The sequence below is a fragment of the Vigna unguiculata genome, chromosome 3 (assembly GCF_004118075.2).
Source record: "Vigna unguiculata cultivar IT97K-499-35 chromosome 3, ASM411807v1, whole genome shotgun sequence".
Classification (NCBI taxonomy): Eukaryota; Viridiplantae; Streptophyta; class Magnoliopsida; order Fabales; family Fabaceae; genus Vigna; species Vigna unguiculata.
This window is the reverse complement of record NC_040281.1, coordinates 10809385-10831263: the sequence shown is the minus strand read 5'-3', so window position 1 is coordinate 10831263 and position 21879 is coordinate 10809385. Positions and strand designations below refer to the sequence as shown.

The window sequence follows — 21879 nt, the reverse complement described above, 5'->3', positions numbered from 1 at the left end:
ATATTTTAAAAGCTCAACAAAGTTATATTCTACAACAAAACAAGTTTTGGACATGAATATTAAAGATGAAAAACAATCACTTCTCAATGATAAAAAAAAATATAATAGTTCATTAAAAAGTAGTCCAAAAACATTCCAATAAAAAATAGTCCAAACAGTTCAAAAGAATTCAAAAACTAGTTCACATGTAAATTCAAGAACTAAAGTTTAAAAGTGTTAGATTATGCGAGTCTACAAATCGGTCTGTCCCATCCTACTTCTGACCCACATAAAACCGAATTCTTGTGGACCAACAAACTTAATACTTTAGTTCGCCTACGAATTTGCAGTGACGTTGCCAATTCAAGCCTACATTGTTATCCTATTGTAAGTAATGTTTTAATTGTTTTCTTTTTATTTAACTGAAATAGAAACTAATGTTGAATACGCTGCTCCGTTAAAATATAAAATATAAAGAAAAATATTATATTAATTTCAGGATACATACCAAATTTGAAGACAAAATGTATCGACTTTATTTATTCAATTGAAACAGTTTAGATCATTCGCTATGCGTGTATTAATAGTAATGTTGTAATATTAAAGATATAATTCAAGATGAGGATTATTATATAAAGAGATGTAAAGCTTATATGTAAGTCTGCTTTGTCAGTTGAAGAAACAAAATGATAAAATTATTAATCACACCATCCAAAATAAGAAATAGACTTAATTAAAAATTTACTTTATATAACTTAAAAATAAATGAATATTTTATAATATATTTTAAATTAATGATATACTAATAATAGGTTAAGATAATAATTTTATTAGAAAGAAAAGTAAAAGTTAAAAGTAATAATAGACTCGTTATTATAACAGATAATTATATTGTAGTTATAACTTTTTAGTTTAGATTATTAATAGCTCCATATTAACTAACACTTTTATCCAAAAGTGAAGTCTAGAATTAACAAGAGATTTATTTTGCATTGGAATGGAGTCTAGAATTACCAAGGGTTTTATTTTGCATTGGAAATGGTGATTAAAGTAAAATGATTATAACTTTGACCATACTTATGTTTCTTGATAGTTTGATATTATTTAAGGAGCAGAAGTATCAACTATACTCATTTAACATCGTTTTTCTAATAAGAAGCGGGAAAATAAAGATGCTCAATTAAAATATAAAATATAAAGTGAAATATTATATTAAATTCAGGACAAACAAGAAGTTTAAAAAGAAAATGTATCAACTTTGTTTATTCACTAATTCAAAGAGTTAACTAGATCATTCCTCGTGCATGTATTAGCAATAATGTTATAATACTAAAAATATAATTCAAGATTAGGACTATTATATAAAGAGATGCAAAGCTATGTCTGCATTCTCAGCGAAGAAACAATGATGATGAAAGCTATGCAATTCCATCTTCTTGGATGTTAATATGATGTAGAATGTTCAGACTCTTTTCAATCTAAAAAAAGTACACAACATATATAGTTTTTCTTTTGATTTTGCCTCCTTAGGTCATTTGGATATATGTATTTTATCTCCCAATATACCCTTTGGGACATAAAAACAAGTGGTTCTCATACGGAGATCATAGCAAGTTAATTTGCGTTTTATTTTATTTTTAATTATGTTTTATATTTTTTGCACCTAATTACATTTTTTGAGGAGCATGTTCATGATAAGTTAACGAGAGTGGATTGTCAAAATAATTTTTTCGTCATTTTAAATCTATATGTGAGTTGCTACTGATATGATGGGTAGATTAGGCTTATCTAGCAAATGGATTGGATGGATAAACACTTGTATGGAATCAACTACAATATTGGTATTGGTGAATGACTGTCCTACTAAATAATTTTAACCAAAAAAATCTTCAAAACATAGGGATCCAATACCTTCTTTCCTATTTCTAATTATAGTGGAGGGGCCGGCAAGAATGGTAAAACAAGTTATACTAAAAACGTATACAAAAGTGTCAGGGTTGGGAGCAAAGGAATCATGATAAATTTACTATAATTTGTTGACAACACATTATTCCCATGTGAAGCTAGCTTGGAAAACATCATGGTCATTAAAATTGTTTTGAGATGTTTTGAGGAGGGTGTCAAAACTAGGGTAAACTTGCAAAACTAGAATTGGCGAGATGGGGAAAGAGAGGGAAGAAATGGAACAATTCTCTCGACTATTGAATTGTAGTTATAAGAAAATCTCATTTAAATGGTATGCCAATAGGAGAAAATCTAAGAAAAAAGCTTTTTTTTGCAAGATGTAGTAGGAAAAATTGTGAATAAGCTATCAAAGTGGAAAGGAAAATTACTATCTTTTGTGGGTCGCATTTGTTTAATTAAGTCGGTCATATCCTCCTTATCTTTATTCTACCTCTTTTTCTTTAAAGCGCCAAAGAGCACATGTAAAAAGATAACTGAAATATAAAGAAAGTTCTTTTGGGATTGGACTTTTGAGGAGAGGAAGATAGTCTAGATTAAGTGGGAATATTTGTGTAAACCAAAGGATGAAGGATGGTTGGGTATAAGAGACATTACAAACTTTAATAAAGCTTTGTTGGCAAAATTCAAATGAAGACTAAGAGTGGAAAAAGAGGGATTATGGAAGGACGTGTTGGAATCTAAGCATAACTCATGGAGGAACTTACAAGTCAGTAATGTGGACAAGATCGGAGCCTGATGATGGAGAGACATATATAGCATATGCAGGGAAGGGTGTAAGATAACTGATTGGACAACCGTGTAGGTTGGAGAGTAGGGGTAGGGAATAAAGTCAAATTTTGAGAAGATAATTGGGTGAGAGATACCCTATTTTATCATATGTTTCCAAGACTTTATTCTTCATACCTATACTCATACCAAGTCAATACGAGGATTCTTCGTCAAAACAGAAATGTGTTCGAACAATATCTACAAGAACAAGTCCATTTGTCATCCCTACTACCCCTCTATTTGTATGAAACACTCTGGCAACCAATCTTGCTTTCTATCTTTCCTATAGAGTCATTTGATTGGAATTTGGTTCGGCACACCCATTTACACCCCGCACAACTTTCTTTCGTGGAGGAAGACTAACCATTGACCAAGTGTGGATCCTCTATAGAGCTTATAATTCAGCCAACATAGCCTTTTTTTTTTTCAACAGTCAATTTGATTCACTTCTTTGAAAGAGGTTGACTTAAATGAACTATAAAGGTTCAAACAAAAAGGAGTGTGAGAATTAGAACATTAAGAACTGCTGGAACGTTGGGGTTTTGCTCGATATCTAGGTGGCTGCTAAGCGCGTCTTCTTTGAAGTAATATCGTTCTTGCGGCAGTTTACGATCGACTAGACTCATCGACCGACCATACATTACAGTAAATATGATAAAAAAATTAGGAATACTATATAAAGAGATGCAAAGCTATAAGTCTATATTTCCAAATAGAGGAACAATAGTATGATCTAGGAAAAACACTATTTCTTAGTAAAGTTAACTTCCCAATAAAAAAATCTAACTAACTTTATGTCTCTCGTTTTAAGTTTATTGACATCTAATATTCAAGAGTGAAAGTATTATATACAAAACACTTTTTACACCCTTTTTATTTACTCATTAACAATTGCAAAATTCAATTGAAGTATTAAGGTGCAAAGACGGAAACAAAAATAATTATAAGATTTAAATAATTATTAATTGAGTAAATATAATGTATATTTATTTCGTATTTTCTTTATTTAAATATGATGTAAAATCATCTCATAAAAATTAGGTTTTTATATTTTTGTAAATGTATTAATAATATGATTAACAATATTTATAGTTTATGATAATTTTATTAAAAATATTTAAATAAAAAAATTTAAGATTAAGAAATATATATATATATATATATATATATATATTTCTTTAGTAGTGTATTACAATATTCTTAATAATATAAAGATTTAAAATAATGTAGTGGGATGAAATTTCTATGACACACAGGATAGGAAAATTGAGAAAACTGTATGATTTTTTTATTAAAATAATAAATTTCCAATAATTTTTGAACGAAGTTCCTAAAAAAATGAATCATATTTTTTAATAGTTTCTTGCCAACTTTTAACGCTCTCCTATATTTAATTTAAATTTGTAAAAAAAAAAATTCAACAATATATACTATCCTCAATAATATAAACCCAACAGGATGAAACCACAATTATAAAATCGAAAGTTTATTAAAGTTTAGTTTACATATAAAATATAAAAAGAAATATACAGAATTATAAACTCTATCTATTGAGTTCCAATTTAACTAGTTAGTTAGATCATTCAGTTATGCATGGACAACTATTGCAAAATTAAAAATAAATATAATAATGAATATTAGGACCATTATATAAAGAGATGCAAAGTTTAGATATAAGCATGCATTATGAGTTGAAGAAATGAGGAAGATGAAATGGTGTGTTCTCTTAGTGTGCTTCTTGGCCATATTCACGTCATGCTGCAAATCTATGCCTCTCTCAGTTCAGAAGAGATGGATCATAGATGATGCAACGGGAGAGCGAGTGAAGCTGCACTGTTCACACTGGGTGGCTCATACTCAACCCATGCTTGCCGAGGGTCTCGACAAATTACCCATGAATGTGATTGCAGCTAATGTGGCCAAAGCAGGATTCAACTGTGTTCGTTTGTCTTATGCCACATACATGTTCACTCGCCATGCCAATAACACCGTCCGTGACATTTTCCACTCTCATGACATCCCAGAAATGGTGACAGCGATTGAGAAACACAACCCTTCCGTGCTCAACATGACCCATCTTCAGGCCTATGAAGCAGTCGTTGATGCTCTAGGGGAACATGGACTCATGGTGCTCATCGATAACCATCTCAGTTTGCCAGACTGGTGCTGTGGCAACAACGATCAGAATGGATTCTTCGGAGACAGGCACTTCAACACTTCCGAATGGATTCAAGGGTTGGCCTTTGTTGCACGCCACTTCAAGGGAAAACCCAATGTAAGTAACTTGTTCACTCCTACATTTTTATCATAAAGTTGTGATTTTTACACATTGATGATGGTGCTATGTAGGTGTTCGCCATGGACCTGCGAAACGAGCTAAGGGGTTCACGTCAAAACTGGAATGTTTGGTACAAGTACGTGAGCGAAGGAGTGAAGACGATTCACGAGATTAACCCGGATTTACTAATCGTCGTTTCGGGGTTAAGCTTTGACAACGACCTTAGCTACTTGAAGACAAGGCCTCTTGATTTGAACATCGATAACAAAATTGTGTACGAGTCGCATGTGTATTCCTTCTCCGGCGACACAGGGAGGTGGCACGTGCAACCGACCAATTGGGTGTGCAACGCCACCATCCAATGGTTCATCCAGCAATCAGGTTTTCTTCTGAGTGGTAAGAATCCAGCACCTTTGTTTGTGAGTGAATTTGGGTACAACATGGAAGGTGGGAATTTCGCGGACGAGAGATATTGGCCGTGCATTGTGGCGTATTTTACCTCCGTGGACTTGGAATGGAGCTTGTGGGCTTTCCAAGGAAGCTATTACTTCAGACAGGGCAATGTTGGACCTGGAGAAACATATGGGGTGATGGACTCAGATTGGAAGGATTATAGAGACCCAAATTTCACTCAAAAGATTCAGCTTCTACAAAGGATGATTCAAGGTATATCCAACAACAGATCTTATGTTTGTACAAAAAACAATGTTTGGTTCTGACTACGTTTTACTATGTTATGCAGATCCAAATTCAAAGGCCTCAGAGTCTCATATACTGTTCCATCCATCAACTGGTTACTGTGCACATGTGAGTGATGATAAGGAGGTTGTGATGGGTGATTGTAAGAGTAACAGCTTGTGGAGTTTCGAAGGAGATGGGTCTCCGATTAGGTTGATGAACTCTGGTATGTGTTTGAAGGCAGATGGTGAAGGGCTTCCTCCATCTCTCTCGGAAGATTGTTTGTCTGCACAAAGTTCTTGGAAAGCTGTTTCAATGAGTGGTCTTCACTTGGCCAGTTTTGGCAAGGATGGAGAGGTTTTGTGCCTGGAAAAGGATTCCAATTCTACCAAGATAGTCACCACAAAATGCATCTGCATAGGAGATGATGATCCTTCATGTTTGGATGATCCCCTAAACCAATGGTTCCGACTTGTTCCTACTAATGTTTAGATGGAAATTAATTAGGGGTTTTCTTCATTTTTTTTTTCTACGGTAGAATTTAGGAAGTTTGCTTAGTGGTTGTTTTCTTTTCATTTTTAGCAATCATAGGAGGGAATAATGTTGTCTGTGGCACTACAACTAGATGTTTTAGCACTAGAAATCTAGTACAAATAAATTGTGAATACTCGTTATATAGAAATATCAGTTAATTAAAAACCTTAATTGGAATTAACTAAAATGAAATTATTCATAAACTGTAGCTGCAAACATTAATAGACCATTGAATGTTATCCTTCCATTTCTTCTGTCTGCCAATGTTGTCACGCTACCATGAACAAAATACTATATATTTTCTGACCTCCATTTTCCTCCTCAAGGGACTATTTATAGCAACATGAAATACAACGTTTGGCACTACAAACACAAAATAAAATAGTAACCTTCAAAATAGTACGATGTTCCATTCAAATGCATTTAACGTTATTACATATATCGATTACAACATCCAATGTTGGTTCATTAGTTATCCTAAAACTAGGATGATGGGTGGTTATCTATATAAAAAACATATTTTAAATTAGAAATGTATTTACCGATACAAAACATCATATACCATGATGTTATCCCTTCTCTTCTGTTTGCTAACGTTATGGATTAACCAATTTTATTGTTCAAAATAGTGGTTGATCCTCAAAGATTTCCGTAAAGTTTAATTATTATTTTTATTTCATTCCCGATATTTTCAAACAGCTGCAACAAAAATAAAGTTGCTATGAATTGCCACAAATTAAGATTGCAACACAATCTAAGGAAATAGAATTAACATTATGCGACTTCTAGCCATCTGTGTTTTCTGCAGCAGCACATATCTTCATGTTTAAAATGATTCGTTATAATTGTCTAATTAAATACTTATTTGTTACATGAAACTTTGAGAAAATTATCTTACTTTCAGCCATATTTTTAGAGTAAGATATTCAACTCGATTAGTGTAGATTTATGAACATTTAAGTTTTAGTTTAGTTTTGTTTAAATTTTGTAGAAACAAAAATATAAAAATTGGTCGTGTTAGAGAAAGTTAATTGGGAGCAAATTTTAAAGTTAAAGGAAGTGTCTCGAAGACATATGCGCTTAGCCACAAAATCAGGCTTCAAGCGAATTAGCCAAATCATTAAAAGCATATTTCTGATTTTTAGCTTGAAGTGGGAAGGTGAGGCTAAGCAAGAGTTAATCAGAAAGCATCAGACCCGGGCGTGGCTATGCAACATGCAAAATAATTGATGCAAGATTGCTTTAGATTAATAATGTTGGTGTTGGAATTCGCATTGTATTAAACTCATAACCTTGTTGTTTATAAAAGTACTATTCAAATATTATTTTCATTAAAACGATTCAAAGCTAACGTGATGTAGAATATTTCACTAGTTTTATTACACCGTGTGAGAGTTTTCAAAAGTGATTCTTTTAATTTCTTCAAAAACCACTTGGAGAAGAAGTGTACCAAACAAATCACTAGCAACTTCGACACGGACTTAAAATGAGGAAAAAATTATTTTTACAATCCGCTCATGTTAACTTATCATGAAGAAGATGCTCCTCAAAGAATGTCATAAGCTGTCAAAAATATAAAACTGTATGAAAAACAAAATAAAACACAAATGCAACAGGCTCGACACAAGAAAACAATATACAATTTGTATACATGATGGTTTTGCTATGATCTCTCCGTATGAGAACCATCAACCTAGAAGACTTCTGTTTATGATGGGGAATGAAGCCACTTTTTGAGTCCCAAAGGATATATACACTGCTGTTGATCCATCACTATTTGTCCCTATAGTGTATCTCCATTTCCTACATTAAGGAACACAATTACCTCCTTGATAGCCATTGAGGTGTTCAAATGCGTAATTGAGGCACATGCACAATCAGTTTGAAGATAAGATACTTGAGGATATCCTTAACTACAGTTGACAGATGATCAAAATATGAGAAAATAATAATAAAAAGTTTAAGTAGATAACCACATGATCAAAGAAAATTGCAATTCAAAATAACTTGATTTGATGTGTTACGATTTAAGAACTCTAATTTAAAATCTTTTGTATGGGAATCAAACTAAGATAGGCATGATAATATTTCAACCTATACCACTGCATGACAATATTTCAACCATCCAGATAACTTAAATGGAAAATCACCATCCAGATAAAAGATTATCTAATTGGTAAATTAGAAACAAAAACAAACAAATTCAAGGAGTATGAATTGAAATGGACGAAATGAGATAAAAAAAAAAAAAAAACTAATGAATGGTATATGGTGAACCTCATACATCTCAGAATATCCATCATTGAATAATAATATTCACATATTATGGTTTTCAATTACATTTTTAATATTAATTATGACGCCACGTAACCTTTTCCTGTAAATTCAGGCCTAAGTTGCATAAACCACTCAAGGAGATAATGTTGTAGTATTACACTTCTAATATTTTTTTACTAAGATATTGATTCACCAGCAAAAAAGCATTTCAGCCACATCAAACCCTGACCAATTGTCTAGAAAATTCTTACAGATTCTGAACATTCTGCATCATAGGTAAACATCTGCCTTCCCTTGGCATCCAGGAACAAGGAATTGTCCCAATCCTCAAATGTAATCCAACCTGCAGTCATTTTAAAGGTCAGGAGATTCCCAAGCATCAAGATGCGGAAATAAGAAAGCCTTAGAGACTTGCTAAAGAGATGTTCAACTACTCCTTCAGATCAATTATCTGACGGCCTTTCACTTTCCATTAAATCAATATACATTCCAGATATATACGAAAGGGAAAAAGTATATACCAATGTTTGTACAACTCGTAAAGTCTGTTTTGAATTACTTTCTATGGTGTGTATACTTGGCATTGAAAGGAATACATATTTTATTGAAAACTTTTACTTACAAAGAGGTCTTCAATATTTCCAACCCCAAACCTTTACACTCTATGATCTGCTTCTCCTCTTGTCCCACCTTCGAGATTGAAACTTAGGAAAGGGGTAAAAAATCCCCAACAGAAACAAATAATTAACCACTGCCATCATAGTAATCAAGAAAATCATTTGGCTGAGACTGCAAACTAGATATACTTCCTTGACCCCAGCCTTTCTGCACACGCTTAAGAGTTTTCAGAGCAATTCCACTGACGCCATCCCTGTCATATAATAGAATAGATCATTAGTGAAGATGGAAGAATATGCAGCATAAGAAAATTAAGGATAGCACTCAAGAAAAGCCATAGACATTATAGAACCTGTGACAATCAAAGTTTTTCAATGATAAAATAATAGGATCCTGGTTTGCATTTAATTTGATAGAACTACGATATTTGAGACGACTAAGAGGTGATAGTTTTAAATGTCACATGATAAAGCAACTCTTTCAAAGATGAAAAAAATACAAAAACGTCTTCATGTTTATCAGTTCTTCTTGGAAACCGTCTAACTAATAAGGTTTAGAAATGAGACCCACAAAATCCATCATGTTATGTTGTCCAACACATACAAAAACAATGTTCACTCCTACTATCAAATTAAGAACCTTGTTTTCCAAATATGAACAGAATCCAAAAAAATGAAATAATTGATTATCTTCATCACCCATCTGGTCATACCTGTTAACTATGTCCTTCCAGTCACTTCCTTCATCGTTATGTAGTTTTCCAGGAATGACTCTGTTTCTGTTTTGATAAGTCGTATCGACAGGTCTATCTTCTAATGCCAATTCCATCATCCTCTTTGCTAGTTCATCCGCTTTCTGTTTGTTTCCTCTTTTACTTAAGCCATCAATCACTGGCATGAATGATGCATGATCGAAGCCATATCCCTTATCAATCAATTTATGAAGAAGGCTACTAGCATCGGCTAACCTTTCATCCTGGCAAAGTCTTTCAATGAAATCTTTATACATGAAATTCTTCACTGTGAGATATCTTTCTAACGAAGCTTCAAATAGCTCCTTTGCATCAGAGAGTTGTCCTCCAGCAAGTAATTCATTGAACAAGAAACTGTACAAGGCTTCTTTGTGGCCGCATATACTCAAAGCTACCTCAAACAGTTCACAAGCTACTTTAAAATCACTAGATTTGCAGAGGGCTTTAATCAATATTTTGAAGGAAGATATATTAGGAGATATGCCCTTATCCAACATTTCATGTAAAAGAGAAATGGCATCATTTGCTTTTCCTCCTTCGCAGAGGCAACTGATTATATTATTGTAAGTGAAAATATTTGGACTTATCCCTTTTTCTCTCATCTCATCCATCAATCCATATATTTCAAATATTTGCTTTTTACTTCCTAAACCCAGGATCAAGGCATTATAAGTTTGAAGAGTCTTGCTACAACCATTTCTCTCCATATCCTTCAAGACACGAAAAGCCGATGATATCTTCCCTTGTTTACAGAAACTCCATATGAATGTATCATAAGTTACAGAATCAGGGTGCAAGTTTTTGGCCAACATTTCAATAAAAGTTTTTTTGGCTTCCTCTAGCCTCCCAGCTTTGCAAAGTCCATTAATTAAAGTTGTGTATGTGATTCCATCAGGCAAGCAGTTTGATACATTGGTGATTGAATTAATTAGAGTGGCAAATGTGTTTCCTTTATCAAGGGATGTTGGTCCATTAGTCCACATCTCATTTACAATTTGCATTGCCTTGTCCAATTCTCCATTTCTAGAGAGACCATTGACCACAATATTGCAGGTTACAGTATCCGGTTGATAGCATTTTTCATTCATCTTTTGCAGCATTTCCTCTGCCTCTTGCGTTCTCCCCTTTGTCCACAGGCTATGCAGCAACGTGTTGCAGGTATAAGTATTCGGCTGACAGCCATTCCTTATCATTTCATGAAGAACACGTTTAGCTTCAAAAACCTTCCCTTTACTGCAGTATCCATGCAGGAGTGTACTATAAGTAACCGTATCTGGGTAAACCCCATTGCTCATCATCACATCCATCAACCCTCTTGCATCTGACAGCATATGGTTTCTACATAACCCATCCACCATAATGTTATACGTGTAAGCATTCGGTTCAATGCCTTTTGCCGCCATTTCATCAAGTACTAACCGAGCCTCCAATAGCTCCCCATTCCTGAGCAAACCCAACAACCATATGTTATAACTTTCCAAAGAGACAAAATTCCCAGCTTTCTTCATGGTTTCAACCAAACCCCTTGCATCCTCTATCATCCCACGCTTACAGAACCCCTTAAGCATCAAATTATAAGTTACAACATTGGGTCTAGGAAGCCCCAATTCCACATCCATCTGCATATCTCTGAAAATCCTCGATGCCTCAAGAACCTTTCCAGCTCTACAAAGCGCAGAAATCCTCGAATTAAAAGTAACAACATCAGGCAACAACCCTACCTCGCTCATCCTCTCAACAAGTTTCTCAGCTTCATCATTTAGCTCCTCTCTACAAAATGCAGAAACAAGAGTATTGTACACAACCCTGTTGGCAATACGACACGAACTGTTATTATCATTGCCATTGCTATTGCTGTAACTATTGTTAACAAGCTCCAAAGCTTGTTTGACACGACCCGCGCGGCACAAGCCACGGACCAGAATCCCCAGAGTGAACTCGTTGGGGTGGCATCCTTTTTGGGACATTTTATCAAACAGTTGGAGGGCGTGGTCGAAGGCGCGAGAATCGCAGAGAGACTGGATGAGAAGGTTGAAGGTGTAGGTCTGAGGGGTGACACGTGCGGCAATCATGTCAGTGTAGAGCCACGTGACGAGGTTGGGGCGGTTGTGTTGGATGGCGGAGCGGAGGAGGAGGTTGTAGAAGGAGAGGGAGGGAGGGGATGAGGGGAATTGGGCTCTGAGGGATTTGAAGTGTGTGAGGGCCTCGTCGATGTGACCCCATTGGGCGAGGACTCGGACCATGGAAACGATGGAAGGGTGCGCAATGTGGTGCGGCTGAGAGGCTAGGAGGAGTTTGTGGAGGTGGTGGAGTTGAAGGTGCATGTTGGCGCCTGCAAGGATGCGTGTTGTGACGGTGACAAGGTGCTGAGTGTGATCGGTGACGGAAGAGGCAGAGGAAGGGGAAGACAGAACGCGCTTCACCAATTGCCACGCCAATTTTGGATTCTTGCTGTTCTTAAGAACACCTTCCATCACCTTCCTCCTTAGCTCCATTCGATTATTTGTTTCGTTTTTCAGAAACAGTGTCGCCGCAAACTCCCAGAGTAATAAGAACACAGCTTCTCACTCTTCTTTTCTGCATTTCTAACCGCAAAACCATACATGTATGTGGTGAAATTCTGTCATTTTATACTAATATTTTCAAAGTTTGAGAAAATCAAAATTATCCAAACATCACTTGAGTGTTCCTATGTAAACTTCGTCAATAGAACATATTGGAGTGAAACTCAATCTTAAATTTTTTATTTTAATAATTTTATTTCAACTAAAATGAATTTCACTTTCATTCTTAATTTTATCCATTAACTTTTATTTCATAAGTTTGTACTCAATAATTTTTAATGTGTAGTTCTTATTGAATTAAGTTAATTACAAATTCAAATACAATAAATAACAATAAGGTTGCTTATTTGATAAGGTAACATTATTGTTTAGTATGTTATCTTACCAAATAATTTAATAAATTTTACAAAATTCATAAGAAGGGATGTTTTGTTATATTAATAACATTATTGTGATATTATTTTGTTATATTTTGCACCCGAATGCCTTCAATGTAGTTTATTCTTACGAGGCATGTTTTGAAAGTTAAGTACTCTTTCTTAACTCTATTTGCACACTAATTAGGTAATTTGGTTGACATGAGTATGTAATGTAATATACGGTATGGGCACACTCTAAATAGACTTTGACTTGTTGAAGTCCAAAGAGAAGAAAATCCGTAAAAGATTAAATTCAAGTTATTAAGAGATTTTGATAAATAATATGAAAAGGAAATATAGTTAGATATTGAATGAGTAATTTATAATATATTGATATACATTTAATTCTATTTGTATGCTTTTCAACTCTTATTAAAAGACTAACTAACTAAAATTATTTCCTGACTTTTTGACTTTTATAAGGAGTATTTGACAATGGTTAGTTACTAGTAACAATACCTATATTTAAATTCTATTAGACTGCTTATTTAGTAATCAGATTAAAATATTCTAAATAAGAAAAATGAAAATAAATGTGGAAGATATTTTGACATACAAATCAACATTTCGAAACGTTAGAACATAAAACAAATGTTAAATAAAGTAGTGGTTGTAACAAAAAAAAGTTATAAATAATTTGGAATCTTATCCAAACAAGTATCTATGATAAGAATTTTTAGGTATCTTTAGGATTTGATGATCTCACCAAAAAACTAATACAATACACATAAACACAGTAAAAAATTTATTATTATTATTATTATTATTATTATTATTATTATTATTATTATTATTATTATATATGCAAGAGGCTCTTGCATATATAATTAAAATGTAAATTAAAACAATGTTGTGATCCAAAGTTGTACAGTTGATTCGGTGGATTCATGAGTCAAGTCATAGGTGCTTGCATCCTTAATTTCACATTTCATTTCTAAAAGAGAATTCTAAAGAAAGACTAAAAAAGATGTTGTGGTAATATGTTACACACTATCATACACATATACGACGCGTGTATCATATATGACATATATTTGATGCGTCAATATATTTATTTTGAAAATAATAAATAATAGGATACAATATGTAATAAATATGTGATGTATGAATATTGAGAAATATACGATAATTCTTAAAAACATAATAAATATATGATTATTATTATGTGAATCCAAATTAAAACCTTAGTAGTTAATGTTAATGAGAAATTTATAAAACAATTTATAATATAAACTATTTTAGTTACAAATTTAGAAACCAATTATAATTTTTTGAACTATTTTTGTTGTTAATAATGTTTAATTATAATGTTTAGTCATTATCTTGACTAATTATTTTTGTCATTAAAACTAATTATTATTCAAAAAAATTCTTGTAGTCAATTATAACTTTATAAATTAAATATTCATTAATAAATATTGATAAAGTATCATAAAATATCATATACAGATACGTATCTTATACAAATATTAAACATAATCCTTGGTTCTATTAACTACAAAGAAAACTAATAAACATAATGTAATCAAATTTCATGTGACAGTTTTAAGTTAGACCCACTCTATAACAGGAATTTCAAGAAAGATTTTAGTATATAGTAATTGATTGTTATTTAAGAACATCACTGGAGTACGATGAGTTGAAAGTCATGCTATAAAGACGACTTTTACATAGGAATCAATTCTTAATACTTCATCATTACTTTAAATTATAAATATAAAGATATTAAAATAACTCGGTTGTATTTCTCAATTAATTTAACCATTTGAGAGAAAAAGAAAAAAAAAAGTTAAAAAAAAAGAAAAAAAAAGGGAAAGGTGAGATAAAAGGTGACAAGAAAGAAAGATTCTACGGAAGACTTTCAAAACTGATAGGCTTCAAGTACGTGTAACAATAACACTAAATATTCTTCAATATATTTAGAAGAAGACAATTATTTCAACTTTTTCAACCGTGTGTTTGAATAGAATAAAAAACACATTTTCCAGAAATTTGTGTTCTACTAATTACATGTCTCCCTTTGGGCCATAAGCTTATTATATTCGGAAGTTTATTTTTCAAATTCTGAGAAGATACTTAAGATTAAGACAGGAATATTATAAGAGTCAACGAAGAATTATGAAAAATAAGACATTACGTAATAAAAATATTAAATTATTGAATAAATAATTGGTTCAAAATAATAATAGTTTGATATATTTTATTTGTGATATAATGAGAAAAAAGTTATATGTTTGGAATAAAACATCACTTCTGCTTCTTTTTGGAATTATTTTATTTGTAATATATAATAAGAATAAAATTATATTTTTAAAATAAAATAAAAATTTATTATTTTTGTTTGAATTTTGATTAAGATAATTTAACACATATGGTATTAGTAAAGTATTTAATAAAAGAAAAATTATCTCCTTAATACACAATTATTTTTAAAACAAATTTTAAATTTACAAAACCAAAAATAAATAATAAAAGATCTTTTAATAACAATTATATATTAACGTTATTTTTAACAAACCTACGTGAAGATTATTAAAGATAAAACATGTATTTATTATCTTATTTATAAAGTGCAAATAAAATTAAAATATATATAAATTTTTACAATAGAATTGTATTTGTTTTATTATATTGAAAATAAAATATGTATATATCTATTTTTATGAGTCAACAATTTATCAAAATTTATTTTAATAAAGCATGAATGAGAATGTGAGTCTTATAAAATCATTGTACTGGAAACAATTCTAAAAAAATTTTAAAAATAATGTCACACAGAAAAAACCATAAAAATTAAATTAAGATATGGCAGAAGGACTCCTATATATGCTATTAGGGTGTTGGACAATTTCTTTCATAAGCATCCCAAAAAGAAAAATAAAAATATTATTAAAATTATTTATTTATAACTTAAATTTGCAAAACCTTTTTTATATGATTTTTTTTAAAAGTTTATACACAAATTAATTTTAACTTTCCCAATCCGCGCGTTTGAATAGAATAAAATATTCGAGAAATTTGTTTTCTTCTAATTGCATCGTCCTTTGAAAACGTGTATGTCTGAAGTCTATTATAAGAGTTGTTAAGTGAAGTGTTATAATAAAAAATGAGACATGATTTATAAGAATAATAAGTATTGGATAAATAGTCGATTAATTAAAATAATATGAATATTTTATTTAAATATAACAAAAGAAATTATATTTTTAGTTGTTTGGTTTTAGTGATTATTGTCGATTTATTAAAGGAAATATTAATTTCATGAAACATATTTTCTATCTTTTACATTTTGTAAATTTAAATTTTTTAATGTTTTTTTAAAGATAATTATACATTAATGTTAATTTCTTCGTTAGTAAATATTAAACATATATATATATATATATATATATATATATATATACTTAATTATCTTATACCAGTGAGAACATATGTGATACACATGTGTGTTTTTTTTATAATAAAATTTAATTTTTATAGTAAATCTAAATAATTTTTATAATTTGAAAAAGTAGTTAAATTTAATAAATGATTAAATTTAAGAAAAAACAATTACTTAAAGAATAAAATTAATAAAATAATTATTTAAATTTAAATTTTTTATTCAAATAGTAAAATTGGAAAATAATTTTGAATAAAAAAGATAATTCTCTTTATACATAGGTAAAGATATTAATTGAGTTTAAAAAAGTATTAATTAAAAAAGTTAAAGTTTTTATAGTAAAGTGTATTTTTTTCTTATTTTATTAAAAACAAAAATATGTTTCTATTTGTTGTTATGAACCAACCATTTACCCAAAAGCTTATTTTAATAAAATAAGAACGAGAGTGTGAGTCTTATAACATCTTTCAATTGAAATGAAAATTGCAAAAAAAAAAATCTTGAAAAACACAGCAAAATCTATAAAATTTAAATTAAAATATGATAGAAGGACTTCTAGAAATGCTATTAGGGTCTTGGACAATTTTTTTCATAAACATTCCCAAAAAGAAAAGTATCAAAACAATTATAATTACTTTTCATAACTTAAATTCGTAAAAGCTTTTTCATATGACTTTTTGAAATTTATAAACAAATTAATTTTAATTTACGAAAAATCAATTTATTTTTTCTAACGTAGAAGTGTTAATGCTGAAGAAACTATATTGTAAACAACGTACAACTTCGTTTTACGACTTTTCGAACTAAATATCTCCTAGAGAGTCATTTTCGCAAAGTGAAAGGGGAAACAAATATTCAAACATAAATGTTGTTTCCTGAAGAGGAACTTGCCAAAATTATTTCATCATTTTGTGACGTTGAAGTCCTGAATTATTTCCATACTCGTGGTTTATACTAAAAGAAAATTTCAAATGCGTGTGAAATAGTAGTAGTATAGAAAATTGCACCACGGCACAAACACATTCAAATGTCAATGTTATATAGTGGATCAATGCATATGTTAGAGTTTTATTAGTCTTTAACATAAACTTGTATAAAAAAAGTTGATTGTCCTTTATAGTCTCATCTTATCCGAGCCTCATAAGATTATCATCTCCACTAGAAAACACCCAAAATCTATATAAAATAAACTATTGATATAGTGCACAAACAGAATATTTTGGTAGTTTTATAATATAACATGGTGCGAGATTTTCTATTTTACAAGTTATGCGTTGTCCAACTCAGATATTTAAAAAAGAAAGATGCCCCTCCAAGAATACAATAATCAATTGCTATATGCACGATCGTACATGAAAACTATGTCTAAACAACAAATCAAGGCAAATGCTAAAATCAAATATACAACTTGCATGCATGATGGTTTTGCTATGATCTCTCCATATGAGAGCCACCAACCTAGAAGACTTCTTTTATTGACCAGAATCAAGGCACTTTTTCTGAGTCTAAAAAGATATGTTGGTATATAAACTATAAGGTTAAGTAAGTTTTAGGATCCTGAACTTTGATAGGAAATTGAAATCCGTCAATGTTTGAAACTTTGATACATTTTGGTTCTCAAACTTTAGAAATGAATAGATATAGTCTTTTTAATCCAATTAGGTTAAATCTTCTTCTTCTTTTTTTGTCAGATGCATTCTTTGAAATACATTAAAGCAGGAACATGTCAAATTATGTAAGTAACTCAAAAATTAGTACAAAACTCGTTCGATACATAAAAAAAATTTAAAATAATTAGATTAAAAAAACTATATCCATTCATTTCTAAAATTTAAAGACTAAAATGAATCAAAATTTTTCTAATTTTGTTTTAAAGTTCAGACACTACGTACATTCTTAACCCAAAATTATATACAAAGGAGTAAAAGTCTAAACAAAACTGAACACAAAGGCATGAACACTTTTATCTCCCTGTCACCATTGTAACTGTCAAATCATTTGACACGTCAAGGCCTTCGCTATAAGATTGATCTCCATCATCAAATTTCCTCATGGAAGCAGTGACCAAAGGTTGTTTAGGCAGAGGAAGAGTTGTGGCTTCACTTGCCAGCATTAACAATACAGAAGCCATGTTTGGTCTGCGAGATGCTGAGTCTTGCACGCATAACATTGCTATGTGTATGAATCTCAATGCTTTACTCTTTGGAGTTGAATCACCAATGGAAGAATCAAGAAGCTCCATTACTCTCTGCTCACTCCACATGCGCCAGGCCTGCACCCATTTTTTCATCATAAAGAATCAGCCTTCACCACTCCAATAAACCATGAATTTTAAATACTTCTACTTTCACAAACATGTTATAGAAACTTGCAACTTACTAACGTGAACACCAAAGTTGCTACTAAATAAGAAAAGAAATAACTTGTGCCTTTCTACTTTATGGAAACTTTTTCACTAAATTTTAAGTTTTGTGAGAGTTTTTTTAGTCATAAAGTGATGCAAGGAGGAGTTACTCACATGTCCTATGAGACTTGAATCTTCTGTGTTGCGAAAGCTAGTGTTCCTGCGGCCACTCATAATCTCTAGTAACAGTACACCAAAACTATAGACATCAGATTTAACCGAAAAGAGACCTTCCATTGCATATTCTGGCGACATATAGCCACTGTGTCAAAGATATAGAGTTAGTAGTCTGCTTCACATAAGATTGAAGAGAATAAAGTGAAACAAGTGAAATCAAAGCACACTTACTATGTACCAACCACTCTGTTTGTGCTTGCTTCATTTTGGTTTCCTCCAAATATTCTGGCTAAGCCAAAGTCTGAAATTTTTGGATGCATGCTTTCATCTAATAAAATATTGCTTGCTTTAAGATCCCGATGAATTATTCGTAGTCTTGAATCCTGGTGCAGGTAAAGTAGCCCTCTTGCAATGCCTTCGATTATTTCAAAGCGCTTTGTCCAGTCTAGTTGTGTTTGCTTCACAGGATCTGCCATGATGTTACAAGAACAAGCCAATTATTAAGAACATGCATGCACTGGTTGGTTCTGTTTCAAACTTATCCAAATTAAGATGCAGAAAAAGAATATGCTTAGTTAGTGGTAAGAAACATACCAAATAAAAAACAGTCCAAGCTTTTGTTTGGCAAGTACTCATATACCAGCATTTTTTCTTCTCCCTGAATTGAACATCCAAGTAATCTAACCAGATTTCTATGTTGTAGTTTGGCTATTAGCATCATTTCATTCTTGAACTCCTCTAATCCTTGACTAGACTTTCTTGAAAGCCTCTTAACAGCTATTTCCTCTCCTCCTGGAAGCTTCCCCTGTAAATGGAATAAATAAAGCTATTAACCTTTTCTTCTCTTGTCTTTCCATCACATAGCATACTTTTTCTCACTCACTTTTGTAAAATTTGTAGCATAATTTGTTGTACAATTAACGCTATTCTTAAGGTAAGGTTAACAGTTAAATTTTTACCTTGTATACAGGACCAAATCCCCCTTGTCCCAGCTTATTTTTTTCGGAGAAATTGTCTGTTGCTGCTGCAATGAAGCTAAATGTGAACAATGGAAGTTCTGCCTTATTCCCTTCCAAACCTAAGTCAGTTGATACTGAAAATTCTGTCGATAAATCTGTGCTCCTCGTTGGATCAATGATTGGAAACTCAGCAATGTTGTTAGCAGAAGCTGAGGAAACTGTTGACAAAATGGAAAAGAAGAGATAATATACAAAAGTGAGAATCAAGAAACTGTTTGTAATACCTTGTCATTCATTCATCAGAAGGATGAAAAAAAAATCTAATGGAAATAAAAGTAATACCTTTACGTTTTCTCTTAAACCTCCATACCAGCAATACAAAGATCCCAAGGCAGATCAGCCCCACCACAACAGCTATTATTATTATTATCCAAGTTTTGGACTTTTTCTCTCCGTCGCTTGCTTCTGAAAACATAAAAATCATATGCTGTAAATACTACCAGAAAATCCATGAAACTTGCGAGAACTTGGGTGGGATTTGAAGTGATATTTGCCATCCATTATATTCACAGGCATCAAATTAACAGATATGTTCCTCCTGCTATATGGGAAAATCTCTAACCTAACGCATTAAGCAAAAAATTTTCCTGTGCATTGAATGGAACAAGGACAAGATTTTCTAAACTTGATTGGTTTGGACATGAAGTATGACAAATTCAAGTAGTTCATGAAGAAAGCATGTAAGGCAGAATGTAAAATGGATTTATAAATCAAGATTCAAAAAAAGATCAATGAAAAGAAAGACAAATTACTCAAGATCTTACCTAACTCAGAATCAGCAAGACGGATGTTGAGTACACTTCCAATATCATTTTCAGTGTGTTGAACATCAACCAAGTCCACATACCAAATCATGCACCCAATTCCAATTGTATATGAATACGCAGTACAAGAACTATTCTGCAGACAAAACCGCTTACAATCCCCATCATCACCCGGACTCTCCACACGTGCAAAATCTGGCAACTTTGTACACCTTTGAACGAAGAAACCATCATCGGCAACACTAACCTCAGTTCCAGAACTATTTCTCTCAGCCTTCAGTGGAGTCCTCCTCTTACAACCCCCTGAATTTCCCCCATTCCACTCACTCAATTCCCCTTGTTGAAACCCGTGCAAGCAACTACAAACAGATGCCTTAGAGATATCACACACTGCAAAATTGCCACAGAAATTATAATGCTCACACTTATTATAAGGCTCGTGTTGTGTATTATTCCACAGTGTCTCTTCTTCATTCGATACAAACTTCTTTTCAAACCCATCCCAAGTTATCTGAAACCTCACCTTTTCAGTTTCATTCCACGTATATGTAAACTCATTCCCGTTATTTTTAAAACCAAAAAGAGAGCTTCCTGTCATATTGGAGACACCAGTGAATACTCTACCATCCCAATACCCAGTTCTCCACCTCCTTTTCTCCCCATCCAAAATCAAAATCTGTATCGTCGATCCCCCAGAGTCAACCCCCATTGAGTAGTTTCCCGGTGAAGGATCCGTTGCTGATTTCCACGACCTGAACATACCCATTCCACCATTAATTGGTAGGGACATACCCGGCACGAAGGTATCCGTTGGGTTCTCAAAGCTTTGCCACACAACTTTCCCATGCTCTGATTCTTCTGAAAGAACAAGGTTCCCATCATCACCAAGAACAGCTTTTGTGTTGTTCGTTGACATCGACTTGTTAGTTGACCAAACCTCGTTGTTCTCTCCATCGACAACAATCAAGTTTCCGTCACCTTTGATTTTGATGGAACCTCCTCTTCCCATGATGGGTTTCTCTCTATTTGCTACCCATATGAATGCTGTGGCTGAACTCGGAAAGTTGTGGTACCAAATCCCAACGTACCTCAAAGAGTTATCAAAACCGAAGAAACCCATTTCAAAGCTGCGGTCTTCTGACACCAAGTTGTCGGTACCATTGCTGTCTCTGATTTCTCTGCCTACTGTTAGGGAATTGGCAGCATGAGAGAAGAAGGCATGAAAAGAGAAGAGAAAGAGGAGAAGAAGCAGAAAGTTTGTATATTTGGGTGCAGTGGACATGCCCATGTCCCTGAGATTACACAGAGGATTAAGTGGTTTTGTGTGTTGATGGGAATAAGAATGATGAAAAATGAGTAAAT

At 32.3% G+C, this 21879-nt stretch overlaps 3 protein-coding genes across 4 annotated transcripts; 1 reads left to right on the top strand and 2 right to left on the bottom strand.

The window, feature by feature from the left end:
- Nucleotides 1–4411: 4411 nt before the first annotated feature.
- On the top strand, nt 4412–6254 carry LOC114179018 (glycosyl hydrolase 5 family protein-like). Its single transcript, XM_028065200.1, has 3 exons — nt 4412–4987; nt 5062–5656; nt 5733–6254. The coding sequence occupies exons 1-3, from the start codon at nt 4412–4414 to the stop codon at nt 6158–6160; spliced, it is 1599 nt and encodes a 532-aa protein (XP_027921001.1). The 3' UTR covers nt 6161–6254.
- Nucleotides 6255–7826: 1572 nt separating this feature from the next.
- Nucleotides 7827–12434, bottom strand: LOC114177951 (pentatricopeptide repeat-containing protein At2g17140). 2 transcript variants are annotated; one of them, XM_028063569.1, is made up of 4 exons: nt 9810–12434; nt 9102–9350; nt 8731–8822; nt 7827–8115 (listed from the first exon to the last, which is right to left on the bottom strand). In XM_028063569.1, the coding sequence occupies exons 1-2, from the start codon at nt 12341–12343 to the stop codon at nt 9224–9226; spliced, it is 2661 nt and encodes an 886-aa protein (XP_027919370.1). In that variant the 5' UTR covers nt 12344–12434; the 3' UTR covers nt 7827–8115; nt 8731–8822; nt 9102–9223. The 2 variants fall into 2 exon arrangements, with proteins under 2 accessions (XP_027919370.1, XP_027919371.1); XM_028063570.1 differs by having other exon boundaries at nt 7827–8005.
- A 5642-nt stretch (nt 12435–18076) lies between these two features.
- LOC114177954 (G-type lectin S-receptor-like serine/threonine-protein kinase B120) lies at nt 18077–21877 on the bottom strand. The gene is made up of 7 exons (XM_028063573.1): nt 20518–21877; nt 20036–20158; nt 19694–19911; nt 19329–19539; nt 18966–19203; nt 18732–18879; nt 18077–18485 (listed from the first exon to the last, which is right to left on the bottom strand). Exons 1-7 carry the CDS (start codon nt 21803–21805, stop codon nt 18177–18179), a joined length of 2535 nt encoding a protein of 844 aa, XP_027919374.1. The 5' UTR covers nt 21806–21877; the 3' UTR covers nt 18077–18176.
- Between the last annotated feature and the right edge of the window lie 2 nt (nt 21878–21879).